The following is a 20650-nucleotide window of genomic DNA, read 5'->3' on the forward strand; positions in this document are numbered from 1 at the left end:
CAGGCTTCAGATATTCTGGATATGCAAAGTTCTGTTTCTGTGAATATGTTGGGTTGTCAAAATATCTACACTGACCCCATAGAATCTTTTATTAGGTTTTAGGGTTTTGAAGGAATTTCAGCATATTTAAAATATTTCTAAAAATTTGACTGGTAGAACTAAATTAATTTGTACTCAAGACAGCTTTTTTTTTTGTAAGTAGCATGTTTCTAGTTCTTGTGACTGCACAGCAAATCCTGAAAATGTGACAAAATGTACCCTAAAGCTTCTCATTTGGGTGGTGCATAAAAATGAGTAAATATTTATGGTGATTTCTCATCACTTCTAGTTCAATCTTATGTTTATGTAGGTCTGATATTTAACTTTCAAGAAATACCTTTGTCAGTATGAGCAGTGGATTTATTCAGGGTGGAAAAGATGACTGTGTATGTTTAGCTTCAACTACTATGTGTGTGTGCATATGCAGTTTGGCTTTGCAGTGTAAAACTTAAACCATATGGGTATTTTTGGCAAAACCCTGTTTTTACAGGATTTTTTAAAAGCTCTGGAATCTAGGCTTCCTATTAATTTGCCATTTTCAGTATTAAAGAAGATGCCATGCAATATCCTCATGGTGTACTAGATTTCCTTCAGGAACCTTGGAACCCCTTATAGACAGTATAATACATGCACTGCCTCTTAGGAGAAGAAAAGAGATATTTTATTACACACTAACTTTGCAATCTACGTATAAAACAACCTTGGAACATGGTTGGATGTGATTTGAAGCAGAGTGTGTTCTGACAGAGTAAAGAGTGAGCTGGTTTAACTGATGGCATTCAGGATACATTTGAAGGTTAAGCAGCCACAGATCTGGGCTAATCTGTTGTAATCTGCTGTTACTAAATGGATGGCTACCTTCACATTTGTAGCACACTGCACATGAATGCCTAGGAATAAAGCCTTCACATTTCTTCATGTCAGTTCTTCTGGGAGGAAGCCATGTATCTGTTTATTTGCTTCTACCTCCTAATGAGTTTTTTTGAAGAAATTCATGGCTTTTGTCCTTCACAATGCACTTGCGTTTACCATGGCAGAAGTGATGGCACTGGAACAAGGTATATATTTTATTGTTTGTTATATGGGGCCATTTTTAAGGAAAAGGGGTAAAGAAATTTGAGATAGCATTCTCAGACTTTGCAAATTATTTCTAGCATAGTTGTAATGAAGGCATATTTTACATTAGTGTTCTATGGCTAGCAGCATTCCTGAACAGGAGCAGATGGTGATTATGGCTTTGTGCTTAGCAAATAGCTACTCTAAATCGTCATTTTTTGCAGGTGGCAATTTCTTTCTGTTCCATGATGTTCCTACTATTGCAATGTCCTTTTTATTTCTACAAACTGGTTAACTGGTGTAAGATGATTCTGGTTAAATAAATACAGTAGTTTTTTTTTTTTTTAATCTGCAGTAAATTATGTAATTTTTGATAGTAAGGAGGTTAATTTGAAATGTGGTGACCTGGTATTATCGTGTCAATTTTAGAAGATACTCTTTGTCATTGCTATTTATTGTCACAGGCTATCTGGAATAAAGCTGCATGAGGAAAAAGTAAAACAGAGGAATAATCAAGAGAAAAGGGGGAGGAAATGAAGGATAGACTTATTGAAGGCAGGAGATTCTTCAAGCTAGTCTGTGCAAACAATATACCCCAAAGAAATTGTTTCTTGAAATCAAATAACTGAAAATGCTGAGAAATCCCATTTCACTGAAATCATTGTGAGCAGAAAGTTCATCTCTATAAAGCAAGTAATTTGTACATAGGCATCAACAAGAGGGACAGAAAGCTCTTCTTCATTGAATTTTCTTTGGTATATTTTCAATTTTCTGTCTATTTCAAACGGTAAGTATGGTAAATACTTTGAATCTTCATCATACAGAAAAATTAGAGATTAGTAATCCTAATTTTGAATTTTAATATTTTTAATCAGGGGGCATGCATTTCCCACTTGAGATGCATGCATGTATTATTCCTTGTACAATGGCTTCTGTCTTTCAGTTGTCAGTAGAGTGAGGGGTGGATAGAGGGTGGTGCTTTTATGCTTTAGAATAAAGCAAATCTAGGTTTCATATGAAAGGATCAGTTCTGGTTTGTATTCTTTTTGTCCCTAGAGACTCCATGTTTGTGGAGTTTGTTCAACTTTCAAATGCAGAGGGATGTTCTTGGTTTCTCTGTTCTTTGTTCTGGTAGTAGTGTTGCAGAAAGTTACAGCATTTGCATTTAAATCTGAAATTCAGACTTCTGGTAAATAACACAAATATCCCTCTCTTCCCATTTTTTTTTTCCCTGTTGCTAGGTCTGTACTCTGTAATGACCCTGACATGTATGAGATCCCTGTGAATGTTCCTGTGGATACTGTAAAGCTTCGTATAGAGAAAACTGTCATACGAAGGATTCCGACTGAAGCCTTTTACTACCTGGTAGATCTCAAATACCTGTGGGTCACTTACAACTGTGTCGCCAACATTGATATCAGCAGCTTCTATAACCTGAAACAGCTGCATGAGCTGAGGCTGGATGGTAATCTGCTCTCAACTTTCCCTTGGGAATCCCTGGCCGAGATGCCCAACTTGCGGACTCTGGATCTCCACAACAACAAGTTGACCAGCATTCCCGCTGATGCAGGCCGCTACCTGAGAAACCTCACTTACCTGGACCTATCCAGCAACAAGCTGACCACCTTGCCATCAGACCTCATGGACATTTGGCCCCCCTTCTCAGGAGCTATCGTGTCCAAGAACACAGACATTCTGGTGACACAGAGAGTAATCTTGGGTATGTTGAGCAGCCCGTCTTATTCCTTGCCAAAATATACCTGAACATTAAATTGCAATTGAGAACAGTTAGGGGACCAGCCTAGGATTCAGGAAAGGGGGTTTTACCCAGGTCACTCTTGTGGTTTGCTCTGTGGTCATTTATTTTCTACTGGTAACAGAAAACCATAAAATTAAGACAGTGACCTCCCTGTGTGTTGTTACCTCAAAGCTATAAAACTGAAATAAAAGCTATGAGAATCCAGATTGCAGGAATACAGGCCACTCAGTAGCTATATAAATACAGGACTTACATTGTGTTTCTGGTGACATTTCCCTCATCTTTGTGTTTGCAACTATAAGCATGTCCATTTGCAACTGCTCTTTTCCAGAGGCTCCCAAGCCAAGCAAGCAGCTAGAGCTGATGCTCTTATAAAGCCTGTCCTGTGACACAATGCTGCAGATAGTGTTGGTGGCTTAGAAGAGGGCAGCTCTGGTCTTTCTGGGACCTCTGCTGACCTTGCATTACTCTAAAGCTGACTGATTATCCTGAAGTTTTTCACAATTTACATATTGAATATGAGAGAAAATAGGAGTCTGATCCCTATATATTCACAGAACTTTTTATGGTGTTTAAAGGAAGTATTTAAGAATAATTTGGTCAGACTGATTTTTTTCATAATTTGATCCCCTTCTCTAGTATGCAGTTGCATCAGTTCTGTTTGTGGCATTGTGCTTTACCTGACACTTTATCTCCACTTTCTAGTCTTGCCAGGGTAACACCTTTCTCTTCTTCAGTCTCAGGCTGGAACAGTTCTATCAATACTGTTATTCTCTATCATAGAAATGGATATTTTGATGTGTTTGCAGTGCAGCAGGTGGAAGGGAGGAAAACCAGCTGGCTGTCTCTACTGCAGTAATTCTAAAAGCACTGATAAAGATCTGTCCTGCTTTGTACTGCCCAATATTTCCAATTTCTTGATCTAAACTCTCGATATTCAGTGTCCATTTGTTCAGCTGCTTTGTTTCACAGCAGAAGCTGCAGTTTGAAACTCTCATTCAGATCATATTTTATGTAAATAACTTAATACATCCAAGTAGGCTACATGGCTTCAGGAATATGGTAACTGTGGGCTTGCATGATAAAGGGTTTTTATTTATTCAGGATTAAAAAAAAAAAAAAGGGTAAAAGCTGTAAAAGTAAGTCCATCTCAGATCTCAGAACTCCTTTCCCTATCCCCACACTGAAGACTACAGGAGGCTGTAAAGTGGGAGCTGATTGTGTTAGATCTAATCTTCATGATCTCATGTGGGAGTCCTGGAGATTAATTGGTTTCCTTGTCTTACATAGCCCTCAACACCTGAGGCAAAACAAAAGGAACTAAGAAAATAAAATAAGCCCCAACACAAAAAAACGCCAAAAAAAAATCTTAAACCCTCACACACTCTTCTCTCCCCTTAACTCTGGGAATCATCTGCGGGCTTCCTTGGTGCAGGCACTTCTCCAGCCTCCTGTAGTCTTGGCAAACCCTCTGTTGCCAGCATTGAGTCCTTTGAAGGCTTGGGATGTGACCTTTGGACCATTTTCTATTATGAAATACAGCTGGGTTTTAACACAGGCCTCCAGAGAGGAACACACACTGGGTTTAAACATAACCTTGCTTCTCTTTTTTTTTTATTGTTAGGTGCTAAGGGAAGCTCTGTGCAGCCATTTTAGATTTGCACCTGAGAATACAAAATGCTAGGTGGTACTTTCCTTGTGTTATATTGAGTAAATTTACCTTGGGTAAGCTGTGAATCAATTAGCTGATTTTTTTCTTTTTTTTTTCACGGACATCATCGTTTTCCTATGAGTTTATCCCAATACAGAGAGACAGTGCTTGCTACATAAGAAACTTTATAGTGAATAAGAAAGCATCCCCTTTCTCTGGAGATTAGAAAGTGCTGTGCTCTTTATGTCATGGGTTATTTTGACAAGTTTATTTAGACTTCATTGGGTATTAGTGCTTCCTTTCTGATGGCCCTCCTTTCTCTACTGGGCTTGCTAGAGCCTGAGAAAGAGGTGCATCCCATAGATATTCTCCTCCTGCTCTTCCTCTGAGCTACAGATAGGGATCACAGTGATATGTGGTCAGGAAGGACCTAGCCTACAGGGATGCAGGCCCAGAGGAGCTGAGCCCTTCTGGTAAGGTCTGCTGTTCTTAAAGCTGTGGCCAGACCACCCCAGAGCCTTCCATGGTCACCTCCTCCACTGCTTATCTATCAGGGTGGTGAGAAAGTTTTTCCTAATATCTAACCTCAATCTCCCTTACTGCAAACTAAGCTGATTACCTCTTGTCCTACAGGGCCTGGGTGTACAGAAAAACTAATCACCATCTCTTATTGTAAGCTTTCATAGGTTTTCCCCCCCTGTTTGCCATCCTAACTAACCACACAATTTCTTTCACCAGCTTCTAATATAATGTGAAGGTTTTTGTGGGTTTTTTGATTGGTTGGTTGGTTTTTGTTTGAGTTGGTTTTTTTGGTTTTTTTTTTGTTGGTTTGGTTTTGTTGGTTTTTTTCATTTGTTTGATTTGGCTTTTTTTTTTTTTTTTTTTTTTTTTTTCTGCGTGTAGTATTTTTATTTTCATTTTCTACCATAGTTACTGATTCCCTTTGGACACCTTTATGTTTAAAAATTGTTTCTCTTAAAATGAGATGCCCACAATTGCACGCTTTGATGCTCAAGAGTGTCCTATGTGCTCCAGCCACTCTCTGGTGGAGCATTCAGCCTGACCTGTGTACCTACATGGAACAATCACTGCAGCCAGAACTCTTCTGGAAGCTGAAACCCAGAGTAAATAAATGCTGGTTTTGTCTAGTCAGGAACACAGCAGTCAGACTCTAATTAGTACAGTCAACTATGACTTGAGCTGTCTTCTCTCCTGGTTCTGGCAAAACAAGATTGTAATGTGCATGTAATTAACAAGATCAAAACCAGCAAGGCCCTAAACTCATATGTTTGTGCAAATGTATTTTTTAACACCAGGTGGCAATTTTGTCTTCGGTGTCTTGACTGAGCATCAAGACAGCTCGTATGAGAAAATTCAGGTTCCCCATGTTTACTTCAAGGACTTTTGGAGGAGCCAAAGGCTACTTTTGCCAGAGGACAGGCATGTTGACATCTCCAAATTCCAGTTCATCATCTCTGTACTAAGAGCTTTGGGTTTTTTAACCACTTCCCACTGTATGATGTTCCTCTGTGGGTGCACTATGCTAAATGAAAGAGGCTTGGGGAATGATTCTTGGCTCTTTGGCCAAGTGGCTCACTCTGGCTCTTATCCACACAGTTTAGGGGCAGGTCTCTTTAAAGCTGACTGTCTGTTCCACACTTTGTAAGATTTAGCCCTTGGTTCTCTGTGGGGTCTACAAGATGCTACAGTGACTCTCAAATGTAATTCTGGGAATGGGGATATTTTTTATTCAGTCTAACCTGCCTGAAGTTATGTGAGAATAGCACTGGAAATCATTCATCTGTGCTTTTAGAATATGAAATAGCAGGGGTGTGTTTTATGCCTGAAGGGCTGACAGACATGCAGAATAGTTTGGAGGTACAAAACCTGCTGCACTTGCTTTGGGGGAAACAACAGGATAGAGACTGCCGTCTTTGGTGTGGTCTCATCTATAAACCTTTCAGAGAGTGACCCTGGAGTGCCCACTGTCCCTGGACCCATGTCTGGCTTTGTCTTGGAAAGTGCCCTTTAGAACTGCTCAGAAAAAAGCTCTGGAGTGAGCTGAAAATTAAACAGTGCAAATGACTGGGGGACCAGGTGGGAATTCCTCTGGCCCTCTTGGTTACCTCTGGAGCCATAGCCTGATACTTTGATCCAAATCATGACTAAATTTCAGCACTGGCTGCTGTACAGAGATTTACATTTCTGGCAGGAATTATCTGGTGGACTCTAGTGAGTCATTGAGAGGAACAGAATAGTCCAGTATTTGACAGAGTGGCAGTTATGTGAGATCTTGCCTCTGGTATATGCAGAGGTGCCAAAAATTTGGAATACTGCAGGTCCATCAGGCTCCTACCTGCTAAACTGGGTAGATGTTGCTTTTTCTGAAAGTATTCCATTAGCAATTGCCATGTGGTGAAAATGCTGTGACGCAGTGTTGGATATGGAATTTACTGTTTAGAGCCATGGATCAAAATCTGTAGGTTGAGTTGGAAAGAGCCTGGGGTAGACTGGGGTGTGGTGCATATTTCTATCAGCCTAAAACTTGAATATTTTACATCTTGCTATTTTGCAGCAACTAAAACTCAGTGTGTTACACAAGTTATGGTCTTAGTCTGGTTACTGATTTACAAAGGAAATTTTGCTCATAGCTAAAGTCCATATTGACACAGCCCAGGGAAACCCTGCTTACTGAGGAAACTACAAAAATGTGGATGCACAGACACACATATGCATAAGTTTGCCATTGTACGTGCAAGCATACATATAAAGGTGTGAGAGTAAAATATGCTAAATCTAGAATAAAAGGTTTTAGAGCAATTTATAATTAATAATTAATATTAAAAGAGCACTGCATTGGTATATAGCAATGCATAAATATTTATCAATGTTTGTTTTACCTTGGCTAGTATTTCTCAGATCAACAAGCTGCCTTGATATTTCTACAAAAGAATCCAGGGTTTATAACGACATTCTCTTTCCTCAGATACATATGCCATCAGAGATCTATTGTTATTTTAATTTTTGCTTCTTAAGAAATTATTTCTTTTATTAAAGCTCCCTCATTTCAATTTTCTAATTCTGCCCCCCCTTTTAACCTTTCCTTATTCTTCACGTGTTTGTTTTCACTTCTAACATCTTGTCAGGACAAACTCTTGAATGAAGTTCAAAATGCCCCTTGTAGCTTGGAAACTAGGTTTACATTCACATTTCTGTTCACTTCAACACTAACTGAAGTATAATGAAATTCAGTGTTTTATCTTGCTTCCAACTCAATAGTGCTTTCATCTTTTCATTTCGAGAATTCACATAAATTGGTTTACAATTGATTTACAATGGCTAGAAATAATGTCAGATATTGGCAAGACACAGATAAACTGAGGGGCTGTGCTGTGGGGGCAAGGAGGGAACTAATGTAGCTGTATCTATTATATTTATTTGTATAAATCCTGCTTCTTTAGGCAGTTTCATTGGGAAGCAGGATGAATGGGGAAGATGAAGTGGCTGACTGACATAACTCTTCCTTTGCCCTACAATCAGATGGTCAAACCTGTGTCCATGCTGGACTAAACAGCCCTTCAATCTAAGGACTGTTCATTGTTGCTTCATCTTTCCTTTCATTTTGGCAATTTCTGATACCTATTATAATGACTTGGGCTTTTCTTCAGGACATTGGGACAATAACATATTGGGACAATACGAAAACTGTTTAGGTGAATATATATTAGGAAAAGTTCCTTCACTGAAAGGGAGCTCAGGGAAGTGGTGGAGTCACCATTCCTGGAGGTATTTAAAAGACATTTAAATGGAGCACTCAGGGTCATGGTTTAGTGCTGGACTTGATAGTGCTGGGTTAGCAGTTGGACTTAGTGCTCTTAAAGGTCTTTTCTAATGTAGCCATTCTTTGGTTCTATTTCAAAGGCTTTGAGTGCTTCAAGTAGGTTAAAAACAATAATAAACTCCTTCCTTTCCTGCAGTAAATTTCTTAACATAGTGAGGAAAATTGCAAGAAAGTGAGAAGAAAAAGAAAATTACCGGAGTATTGTCTCTGACTACAGAGCTTCCCTAATTGAAAAGAAGTGCACAAATAGTTACATACATGTGGCTTGATTGAGCAGAATTTCTATGAGCACAAGCAGTTGATGTACCTAGGTATAGAAAACACTTGGAGAGTGTCTTTTCTCCTTATGAATATGTGTGTGAAGTTCAAAGGCAAAATTTTTATGTTTTGGAGATATTTTTGAGGAAAAGCAGTTGCTGCTTTTCTCACTTTCCTTTGACTTCTCTGTTCCCCACAAACAATAAGTAGTGAATAGATGTAAAATATCTTCTGTCTGGAAGGGGTGAAATTGGATTGTGATGTCAAAGTCATGGAATCTCTTCAGGTCAAGTGTTGTTTTAAAGAGCAGGGATTAATCAGGGTTTACCATAGTTTTAACCAATCACTACAATTGTGCTTAAAATAACCTAATCTTGGTCTGGTGATAAAAGGAAGAAGTAGTTAAATATTCATGTATTCTTTCAACTGCGGGTTTTTCCAGAACCACCCATCATTCTCCCAACAGCTGTTTAGATAATTCTTAAAATTACACTCTGAAAAATATTTGCAGGGATTCAGGGCTCTTTTTTCTTTCAACACTGGTTTGACTTATATGACTTGTTTATTGTACTGATCAGTAAATTCAGTAGTGAGGAGTCCTTGCATCCCTTGTTTCAGACCATAAGTTTTGTTTATTAGTAGTACTTGGAGGAAATGAGAAAGGCATATTCAAAATTATGAGTCCAGTAGGAAAATACTTGAACTCCTGAGTGATATGCTGTCGTATTTTACCTGGTGAAGCCACTGTTACTCTGTGAAAGTCAGCATAGTGGGGCAATTAATATCAGCTGAGGATTTAGACTGATGTTTCTCAGAAATGGTTATTCTCTTCCAACGTCATAAATTCACAAAGAGGGAAAAGCTTCTAATTAATATACTGGAAGCAAGAAGCAAATGTTATTGGCTTTGACAGAAGAGAGAGGGTTCTTGTGTGCCATCATAAAAATATTGTAGTCATTATGGTGTTTTGTGGTCCTTCCTATTTTCTACTCTCCTGTTATTCTTCTTGAATATATTTCAGAGGCTGTAGTGAAGCCAACTTCTAACAATATTGATGTGGTTCAGAGCCAGATAAAAATTTTGTTGGCCTAAAGCTTTTTTTCCTTAGCCTTTATCCCTTTTTCTCAAGGGGCAGAGATGTTGGTGTAAGCTCTAAACCCTTAAATCATTGTATTCTCCTCAAGCATTGAGAAAAAGGTCAGGGAAGGTCGAGCTGTAAGAGCCTAAAGAAGGACTAAGAGGAGAGGAGAGTGACACAAAGCAAAGAGAAGCTGTCTTTCCAGGAGGCACAGGCAGGTGAAAATGTATCATCAGTCTTGAGATGTCTTTTCAAAGTGGTTTTAAATGTGGTAGATAAATAGCAAAGGTAATGACAGCACATCACTAAGCTCCCATAAACTTCTCCCCAGCCTCTGAAAATATTCCCTCACCAATCAGCTAAACAAAAACCACAAGTTGAAAGAGAAAGGATTAACTCAGAATAGGTCCAGGGTTGTCCTTGGTTGTATTTGGTGATAGTCATGTGTCATACTGTAATCACGATGTCCATATATTGACTGGCAACATTTTTTTTCTTTCCCCGCTTCCCTCCTTGCCTCAGGTTTTCAGGACAACCCGTGGTTTTGTGACTGTCGCATTTCAAAGCTAATTGAATTTTCCAAAATTGTGGACACCTCCGTTGTACTTCTTGATCCGTTGGTTTCATGCAGTGGACCTGAGAGCCTGGCAGGAATCCTGTTCCAGAGAGCTGAGTTAGAGCAGTGTCTTAAACCATCTGTGATGACCTCAGCAACTAAAATCACCTCCCCGCTGGGCAGCAACGTTCTGCTGCGCTGTGACGCCACGGGGTACCCAACACCACAGCTCACTTGGAATAGGTCAGACAATATTCCAGTGAACTACACAGGTATAACTGCTCTTTTATAGGAAATGGGAGAAACAAAAATTCTTGGCTTACTTGTGCTTTGAGATCATTGTAATGAGTAACAAAGGACCATGTATTGTGTCAAGCTGGCGATTGTATCTGTGCAACAGCTGCTACGAAATTCTCTGTCTAGTTCTGGGTCTCAACAGGTCCAGCAGACTGTTTTGGTTGTGGATGTGGTCTGATACAAGAACAATGTGTGTGAAAGGGAGAAATGGGTGAAGTGGGGGAAGGATAGAGGGAAATGGAGTTTGGGTTAGTTGGACCCTAACTCAGAAGCTAGAAAGTAGAAAGGAGAATTTCTTGCTTTAACCTCTGTTCGAAAATGTTCATGTTAAAAAAAACAGTGAGGCCATAACTGAGCAACTTAAAACTCAGCACTATAAACACAAAATTTTCCAAATTCATGTTTTCTGTGTGCAAATGGTGCAAGGCATCATTGTCTGACATCATTCTAGCTGCTATGACAGATACTTATGTAGTAACTTAAATATAAAAAATGCTACTTGCTAATGCCAAGTAGTTGGCAGTTATCATAGGTGTGATGAAGGTAAGAGAACTGAAATCTCTTAGGACAAAGGAAATTTCCAATAGCATTTTAAGTGGGTAGCATGGTAAGTGTCACAGGAAGTCAGTGGGTCTTGTATTTAAGAGTCAATAGCAGCTTTAAGACATTTGATTTCACTTTATGTGGTTTTGGTTGAAACTGCAAACTATATTCTAATTACTCTAGACATTTATTTCCACTTTGACGCAAGCTGAGCACTTTTATTTAATAATAGAGTATGGCTGGGAATTCCATAGTTTGTTTTGGAAATTTGGGGGGGGGGTTTGTTGTTGTTGATGTGATTTTTGACTGCTTTTGTTTCATTTTTAAAATTTTCATACATGTAATTCCTTCTGGCAGAAAGGTAAGAAGTATTCTAATAATGTTTACTTCCTTTTTGGTTCCCATTCATAATGTTTTACTCTTTGCACTTTCCCACAGTAATTCAAGAAACTCCTGGAGAGGGTGTCAGGTGGTCCATAATGAGCTTGACAGGAATTTCATACAAGGACGCAGGAGAATACAGGTGTAAAGCCAAGAACTTGGCAGGAATGTCAGAAGCTGCTGTGACTGTCACAGTGGTTGGTGTAGTTACTACAACTATATCACCACAGAAGTTTGGAAGGAAGCCAGAGGCTGAGAGGCAGAATACAACTCAGGAGGAATCCAAGCAGGAACCTGAGAGGACAACCACAGCTCTTCCCGTCACACCGACCACCACAGCTCTGGTGAGCACTGAAAGATCAACCAGCATGACATTTACTGACAAAAAGCAATCCAGGCTCATGTTAGATGGAAAGAAAGTTTCAAAGGCAGTGACAAATGGAAGCAAAAAGCAGATTGGAGATTCAAGCAAGAAGGATACTTCATTGAGTACAGCAGGTACAGCTGAGCAAAATGTTACTGTGAAGAACCTAAGAGTGATCAGTGAATCTGATGAAAGAGTGACCTTAACTTGGAAAACTGTCAATGCCACAGGCAATTCTGCTGTGACTGTGTTATATTCCAAGTATGGTGAGAAAGATATGTTGCCTCTCAGCACTGATTCTAACAAAAACAAAGTCACAATTGATGGTTTGCAACCTAGTACTCAATATATGGCATGTGTCTCACCCAAAGGCGTGCCACCTACAAAAGAGCAGTGTGTTGTTTTCTCCACTGATGGGTTAAATGATGAAAGCAGCTCTGAGTTTTCTATTCTGATAGTGGCCAGCAGTGCAGCATGTGTGGTTGCTTTACCTTTGATATTTTTCTTACTCTACAAAGTTTTAAAACTTCATTTGAAACCAAAATCTGCCAAGGAAGCTGAACTTGCAAGAGAGACTTACGTGCAATTTGAAACACTGTCTCTGAAGCCTCGAGCACTGGGTGCAGGAGACCAGCTCTGGGCACGCAGGTACACGGATGAGTCAGAAAGACTTCTCCTTTGCTCTAGGTCAAGCATGGATTCTCAAATGACCTTCAAAAGTGAGGGCTCCAGGTCTGAGTATCTGTGCTGAACATGGGTGAGGGTGGAGATGAAATAAAATAATAGGTAAAATTAATTCAAAATGGTGATGCTGCATCTGGAAGCAGGCTGATGCTAGACAGTGGTCAGAATACATTATCTGGTGTAATAGAGTCTTACTGGATGGTGGTGGGTAGGAGGGGGAATAGAAGAAAAATGTTGCCTGTTTATTTTCTTATTTTTTAAGTTTGTGATTTTGGATGTGAAGGAGTGATGTTCTTCCAAAGAAAAATACAGCCTGAAATGTTTCTATAGTGAAAGATTTTTTTTGTTTTATTAAAACATTTCTGTTTTCTCTTCTCTCGTTTTACCACATGATGTGCTAGTGGCATGTATCAAACATGAATCACAATCTTCTTGGAAGTGATGTTCTTCAACATAATAGGAAAACAGTTTTAACTCATTCAATTGTGATCAAAGCTTTATTTGAATATACAAGTTTTCTTCTGACATCAGTTTGCGCTTCGAGGTGTCATACAGCTGTTTGTACAGTATCTTGGGTTGAAGTGTTCTCAGGCCAGTCAAGACAGAAGTCACAGTTTATGGGCTGTTGAGAGGTACAATACACCTTATTGCCATTTTGCAGATGTTATTGCAAAGGGCAAAGAAGCTTCTTTAGTGTCCTGAAGTAACTGAGAGACACTCGATGATTATATTAACTTACATCAGATGATCTTATTGCAAAATCTCAGCCTTAGAATTTACTTGGATGTGTCTGTCTATATACCTCAATTTCAGAAATCTCTGTACAGAAAATTCTGTGGTACTGTGTAATACAACACACACTTTTATATGTAAATATATGACACAGATATTGCACAGTATTATGCACTACACTGCAGTAATATAATACCTTTTGATATACAGTAAGAGGAGTTTTTCTCCTCAGGGCATGTTGGATGGGAAGTTAATGAGCATAGTTAAAGTTAATTGTGAATATGCTTCCCTGTGTTTAAAAATTAGAAATTAATAGTAACAATGAATTCAGAATTGCCTGTTTATGGTAATAATGAATAGTCTGTTCTGAGGCTGCTTTTTTTAATGCCTGAAGTAAATAAGAGAACTTTTGTTGTTCTAGGTTCAGATATTATATTTAGAAGTATGTATGAATTGTGAGCCACAGTTTTTCCTGAAAATTACAGCTGTGTTGTTTTCTTGGACATTTCTATGCCTAGAGGAACTGTTTGTTTTGAAAGGAAATTGGGAATTTACATTTTCCAGATTAATCAAACTTAGTTTGTCAGCTTCAAAACAGTAGCTTTTCTCACTGTCACTAATGTAGGATGAAATTTTTCCTGCTGGAATGCTGACGAGCTTATCTTGTAAGGCATAGCTTGGTGAGAGGTGTCAAAAAGCCTCTGACACAAAATCATGGCAGGAAATGAACCCACTGAAAAATCTCTGTAGCACCTACACCAGGGTGTCCAGTGACCAGGATTAGTAGAATGAGTATTTGAGACTATGGGAGCTGTAATAAAGAAGCAGGTGGGATGTTCAAAAGTGCAAAATTAGCTTGCCTGCTTAGAATTATTCTTGGTGTTCCTCTCTGCGTTACAAGTATGTGTGGTGAAAAATAAGTCCTTCTTCTTTATCCATGAATAATTTTGATTGCAATGAAAATGGTTTTATCTTTCTAAGTTATTTTACTTTGACAGTTTTTTTTTTAATATATGATTTTTTAGGGAAAAGAGATTCTCTGTGTGTCAAAAACAAGGTTCATCTGACACATTATTGATGAACCAGGTTTGTGCAGGACCTGAAGTGTTACAATATTTGCCTTCTATTTTCCTGATAGACAGTGTAGTCAGTAGTTGTTGAAGGTGTTTCTAATTAAAACCACCATGTTTTTTGTTAATGAGAACAATTGTTTTGACTTTTCTTTTTTTCCTGGAGAGTATTTGATTTCAGGTTTCAAAGCTCTAAATCTAGTTCTGAAGTTCAAAATTGATATCACCTGACTTGTAGGTGGTCCATCAATGTATCAAACAGAGCTGGTGCACAGTTCGTTGGAGAGAGCTCACTTGTGGACGTTAAACCTTTGTGTTTTACTAATCCTTGTGGAATTAGCATGTCCTAAAGTCAGAAATTAATCTCTGGCCACATGGGCTATCAGTGTATCAAAGATGAAATTTACTATCAAGAGCATCTTCTTTCAAGAAAACATGTTATACCTTATTTTTTCCACGGTTCTTGTGACAAAAGAGTTACATAATCCAGACATGCTTCTGCAACTCATCTCAAAACACTAAATATGCTGGGTAATTTTGGCAGGAATTTGACACAAAGGGCAAATGACACAATAAAGACATTTGCACTGCATCACACAGAGCTGGTTTAATTAAAATGCTGAAGAAATACTTTGCTAACAGATGTAATTTTTTATATTGTTAGTTGTTGATGATGGAACCATTGTGAGATAGATTTTGTCACCCATAATCATTTGTATAATGTCTTCTGAAATGCAGCACTGGATCAAGTGTTGATATGAACAGTGAGGACTATAATCTGTGTAGGAAACTTTGGAGAGATTTTAGCCTGTGTTTATGTGTTGCCTTTCATATACTTTGCACTTTGTTTCCTGAATTCATCCTGCTTTTCCCAAAAAGCAGGATGAATTCAGAAAAAAGTTAGACATCTTTTGATACGTTACCTACAATGGGTGTGTCAAAACTGGATGACTAATGAAGTAACTGAGTAATGTGAGCTGAATTCTAAGTAAACCTCATTTTTACGTAGAGTTTTAGTGAGCATAGTACTTATCATAATACTTATCAGCACTTTATCATATTAAACCATAATCTTGGCTTTGATGGGCACTTACTAAGCCAAACTTAAGGCATCTGTGCATCTATTTTAGTCCTTGCCATTGCTCACAGTGGGCTTTATATTCCTTGCACCATCATCAGATTCTCATACTTTTCTCAGGGAGGGAATTAAGAGAGAAGACTTTCATGTGTAACATGGGAATGTCTGTAACAGCAAAACCATTAACACTTGGACTATGTCAAGGAGGCTAAACAGAGGACATTTCAAAGTCAATACCTTTTCAAAGAAGTAAGTAAAATAGAAGTTGTTTTCATATGAAAATAAAAATTGGTTTTATACAAGGCATTGTGTTTTCCTGACCCTTTCGTCTTTGTTTATAGCTTTAAGCAAGGTGTGATGAGTGTAACTGTGGGGACAAAAGGAAGTCTGAAGAGAAATGAGAGAAAATACAGAAAGAAGGCTAGAAACAACAGAAGGGTGATGTCCTAGAGAATTCTGTAACTGTGTGCCCAATGTCCTTTACTTGCAATTCTGCCATTTACGTGGCCAGGGTGCTGGGGCATCTGCAGACAGGTGGCTGTAAAATGATGCATGAAGATACTGCTGGGTTATTGCAATGATTGGAGCTCTCCACATGCCCAGTTTTGACAAGGTGGGGGCAGCTATAAACCTGGAGTGTGCGACAATGGCACTGGGGGAATTTGAAGAATGCACTTGAAGCTGGTCTTGAAGTCTGCCTGTGCCCCAGTGAAAGTTTTGAGAGGTTTTTGGAGACCACTGCCTTTAAAGTGAAAAGGGATGAGCAGGTAGCTTATGAGTCTATTGCAAAAAAGAGGGGCATTCATCAGCAACAGTTCTGGAGAGACTCTGAAACCAAGATAGAATATGCTACAATCACCCACCCTGATCTATGATTTTGTTTTAAAAACAACCAGTTTGTTAGATTTGTGGCTGGAGGTAAACACAAACTTGAATCTTCTTCATGACCAGAGATGAAATTTCAAAATGAACCTTTTAAAAATTATCTGTGTGTAGATTGGAAACCTGCTGACCTGGATGCCTTCTCTCATGGAATTCATTGCATAGTTCTAGGAGTTATAAGAAGCCACTGAATCCATGTCAGCATTGTCATGTTCCTTTGTTGAAAATGAGAAGTTCTCCATAAAACAGAGACTTTCTTTTTTATTTACAAATCACTGAATTTTTTTTTCTCTGAATTTCAAGAGATCAGGGTTCCCTTCAGAATGGAGGCACAAATAATTTTGATATATCTGAAGGACTCCCTTGCTAAACAGAGGAAAATCAAGCTGGAAGGAGATTTTTTTTTTTTTTTTTTTACAAAGCTGTATTTTTCATAAGTGTTCAAGATGGGAATAATTTCCATAAAAAGGCAGAAAGCAGCTATGAATAAAAGGATATAATATTTTCCAATATAGAAGTAGCTGCACTTTTCTCTGTTTTCTATTTTTTATGAAATAACATTCTAACCTAGTGTTTTAAGAAAGAATGTAGAATTGCTGCAGCAAGATCAATAGCACTTGCCAGGTATATATTTTAAGTATATTTGTTCTAACTTGAGGTCTGGTATTTCTGAAAGACCCTTGATTAACTTAAGAGTATTATGAAAGGAGCTGGCTGCGCAAACAACTACAACTAACCTCTCATAATAATGGAATACCAGTTTACTGACAGTGTATGAATGTCTGCATTTTGCAGAAGAGGCTCTGACAGGAAAATAATTTATTCTAAAGCATGATGAGCTATCAAATATTTTACTGAAATATCTTCTTTTTTAAGGAGGAGGAAAAAGAATTTGCGGGTTTTTTTGGTTTTTTTTTTGGGGGGGGGTGGTTTTTTGGCTATGATCTTTGAAAAGTTCAAGCAGTTTCTTCTAAGGCCTTTGGTATAGGCTTCCTGGCACTTGAGAATTCTACTGGACTAGATGGAAAGTAAGAACCAAATGACAATTACTACTATATTTTGTGCAACTCTAGTTTAAATTTAAATTCAACATGTTGTTTGTCTGGTCAACTAAAGAATAGTTTATTGTTTTTATCTTTTTTTAGTATTTTTAGTCATTTAGACATACAGATGAAAAAAACCTCTAGCATCCTGAAACAAATTTCTCTAATATTTCAAAAAGTAAATTCACGAACAAATCTCTAGATCAGGTTCTTGCTTGTCTCGCATTTATTCATTCTAGTTTAGAATTAATTTGGAAAAGAGGAACAAAACACTATGTATAATCTACTTTGTATAATTTTCCAGTGTCTAAAATAGTCACACCTTTGTTGAAGAAAAAGGAAATTAAATCCAATACTCATAAGTACTGGTATTTGTAAGAACCTGATTTTAATAATGATGATGAAATCTAATGCTATGGACTGATTGGATGGACTACTGTGTCATGCGTCTTGAATTTTTTCCTGCTAATATTTGGCCAATTGTTTGAGACTCCAAAAATAACTTGGATCAATTATATTTTTTGTTTTGTAGCCCACTCCCTTGTGTTTAAGATCATGTGGAAGTTAAATCACAGAGAGAGAAGGAAGGCAATATAAGTGTGCAGTAAACGGGCAGCTACATCGGATGGCAAACAGAATTCGGAATAACATTACTGTCTTCCAATGTTATTTTTCTCTTTGAATAGAGCCTTCTTCAATGTTAAGGTAATCCTGCAGTGCATTGCTTGTTTCAAATTGCACATGAATGACATTATCTGTGGCTGTTTATACAGAGCATGCTCTCAGGTTTTGACTGACCTGTTCTGGTTTCTCACTGATTCTCCAAAAAAGAAAACTGTTTGTGTTTCTTGTTCTCTGGCACAGAAGTGACATGGTGGAGTGATTTCCTCCTACTGAAGCATGAATGTGAAAACAGGAATCGTGACACTCCTGTTTGTTCTGAGCATCATGTTTCATAGCTGAGGATTAGAGAAAGTAGTATTATCCTAAATTTAATTTGCCATTCTCTATAGCTCCCTGCTTACTGTACTCTTATCTAGTCCTCTGTGATTTAACTTCCACATGAACTTAGGCACAGCACCTTGCAGTTGTACTGTTTGCTGTTGTGTCTGGATCAATATTTCCAGAGCACTCAGTTCCTGGAGTTCTGTGTCAATCATTCTGGGTTCAGCCTAAAATCTGAGCGTAGCATTTTTCAGTAGAAGATTGTGCTAAATTACTTTTCAACATGAGGAAAGGAACTCTCTAGAATGGTGGAGGCATATTTTCATACACAAAAGTGCTGTTTATTTGTTTCTTGCTTGAGCATTTTTTACTCTTTGACAGAGGAGCAGACATTCCCTTTGGATAGAGTAATCAGCAGCAAAAACAAGGAAAGAAGCGTTTTTCACAAGCCAGAAAAAGAATGGTCTTTGTTCTGGTCAGTAAAAATGATTGAATAGACTTTGTATCCAGTAGCTATATGAACTATTTCTTTCAAACTGTAACAGGAATTCATGAGGAGAGGTAAGTAATAAAGTCCCTTGTTCATTGATAGAAAAGTGACATTTTCTTGTGCCTTTCATAATAATTTAATGCTATAGAATGCCTGAATGTGGACTGGGAGAGACAAGAGTTTGGCTGGTCACAAGGTGATTAAGTTTTTGGTTTCTCCCTACAGAAGATTCAGACATTTAGAAATGAAATCTGAATCAAATTATATGAGAGCAAAAAGGGTGATTCCTAAAGCTCATTGACCTGCATAAAGAAACTAGAAAAATGGTCCTGAAAATTCTTTTAAGGGATAATCAGCCAGAAGTTGTGCCAAAAAAGTAATAATGTTAAACAATTGCTCTTTTTAAAATAAAATCCTGGAAAAGCCCAGAACTGGTGCATGAACATTTAGAAAGGTGCTCAGTATAAACAGAACACAGAAATGATAGTTTTGTGGCTGGAACAGGAAGCAAGAATTTTTATTGTAACTATCTATTAGCAAGTCTATCTTGAAGCTGAGTACTAAATTGGCACCTGATCAAGCACAAATTCTAAAATAACAAAAATGCTGTGGTGGAGGGGAATGCGTGAGAGGCAAGGGAGAGTCCTACAGAAAACACACAAGTAAGATTGAGTAAAGAACAAAAACAGTCTGCTGAACAATACACACTTCCCTGAGTGGAAGGACCTCACCCTCCAGTCATTTGGCTTTTAAAGACATGGGCAAGAACTGAGAGGAGAAAGAAGAGTAACAATTCACCAGTTCCAGTAATGGATCCAGGAAAGTTCTTCAGTAGAGTTTAGAGAAATCTGACCTGGGGTATAAAAGACTCTATTGCTGGACGTGATTTTTTCACTATATTTGATATCAATTCAGAAGCTGAGGTAGGTGCTTTGCAATGAGACTTGGGGATGGGGAAAACTTAGACAGAAGGACAGAAGAAGAGTTTGCATAGAAAGGAGCTGCAAGATTGACACCTTTCTCACCAGTGGAATCTAGCTGAACTGTAAAAATTGGATGGGACACATTTTAAGTGGGAAAAGCTAGGCCAGTATTTGATAACAGCTGGCAGCTAGAAAGATAGTCAAAGTGAACTTGGACAGTGCTGCCTGAATGATTTTCAGTCTCAGTGAAACTGAAGAGAGAAATAAGCTATGTAGGTGATGTACTTTTGTTGGATATGTTACATTCAAAACATACTTTGCATATCTTTCTGATCCTTCCCAGTTATAGTTCTGGGCAGAATGAATTGGCAAAACTTTAACTATAGGAAGCCCATTAGAGTACAAATAGCTTGTGATTCATCAAAAGGGCAGGGGGACAGGCCTGGAGGAAGCTGAAATCAAATGTCACCACCTAAAAATATAGCTGAAATGATGAGATTTCTTCCTCTGATGAATGTTTGGAGTAAATTCCACAAAAGGCCGTGTTCTTTGTGAACTGTATGATGCCAGCCTTGTGTGGGCTGGGGAGAAAACATAGGAATAGGTTCTGAAAAGATGCTCTAAATGATTTATTGACAACATCCTGGGAACTGACATTTGACAACGTTTCTGAGCCCACAGCCATTTCAGCAAATGCCAGTGGTGCAGGATTCAGGGGGGCGGTGCTCCAGTTACAGTGAGATGAATACTGTCCCACGTTGTTTCAGGCAGTGCTCAGACACCAAGAATAAGCAGGCATAAATAGCAGGAGTGTCTGGTGAGAGGTTGGGATGTGTGGGAGGTTCAGAATATGCTTCCACATCTCGATAACTTCAGCAATGTGTCAGGTAGAGGGAAAGACTCTTGCAGTATTGATTAAAAAGTAATAGATGTAATAGATAAAATGTCCCTTATTAATGTATTTTAAACCTATCCCAAAA

At 38.3% G+C, this 20650-nt stretch overlaps 1 protein-coding gene across 1 annotated transcript; it reads left to right on the forward strand.

Annotated features, from left to right (window-relative positions):
* Positions 1 to 981: 981 nt before the first annotated feature.
* LRIT3 (leucine rich repeat, Ig-like and transmembrane domains 3) lies at positions 982 to 13112 on the forward strand. Its single transcript, XM_009101543.4, has 4 exons — positions 982 to 1097; positions 2337 to 2815; positions 10205 to 10510; positions 11517 to 13112. The coding sequence occupies exons 1-4, from the start codon at positions 982 to 984 to the stop codon at positions 12572 to 12574; spliced, it is 1959 nt and encodes a 652-aa protein (XP_009099791.1). The 3' UTR covers positions 12575 to 13112.
* Positions 13113 to 20650: the final 7538 nt, after the last annotated feature.

Source organism: Serinus canaria, chromosome 4 (genome assembly GCF_022539315.1).
Source record: "Serinus canaria isolate serCan28SL12 chromosome 4, serCan2020, whole genome shotgun sequence".
NCBI lineage: Eukaryota > Metazoa > Chordata > Aves > Passeriformes > Fringillidae > Serinus > Serinus canaria.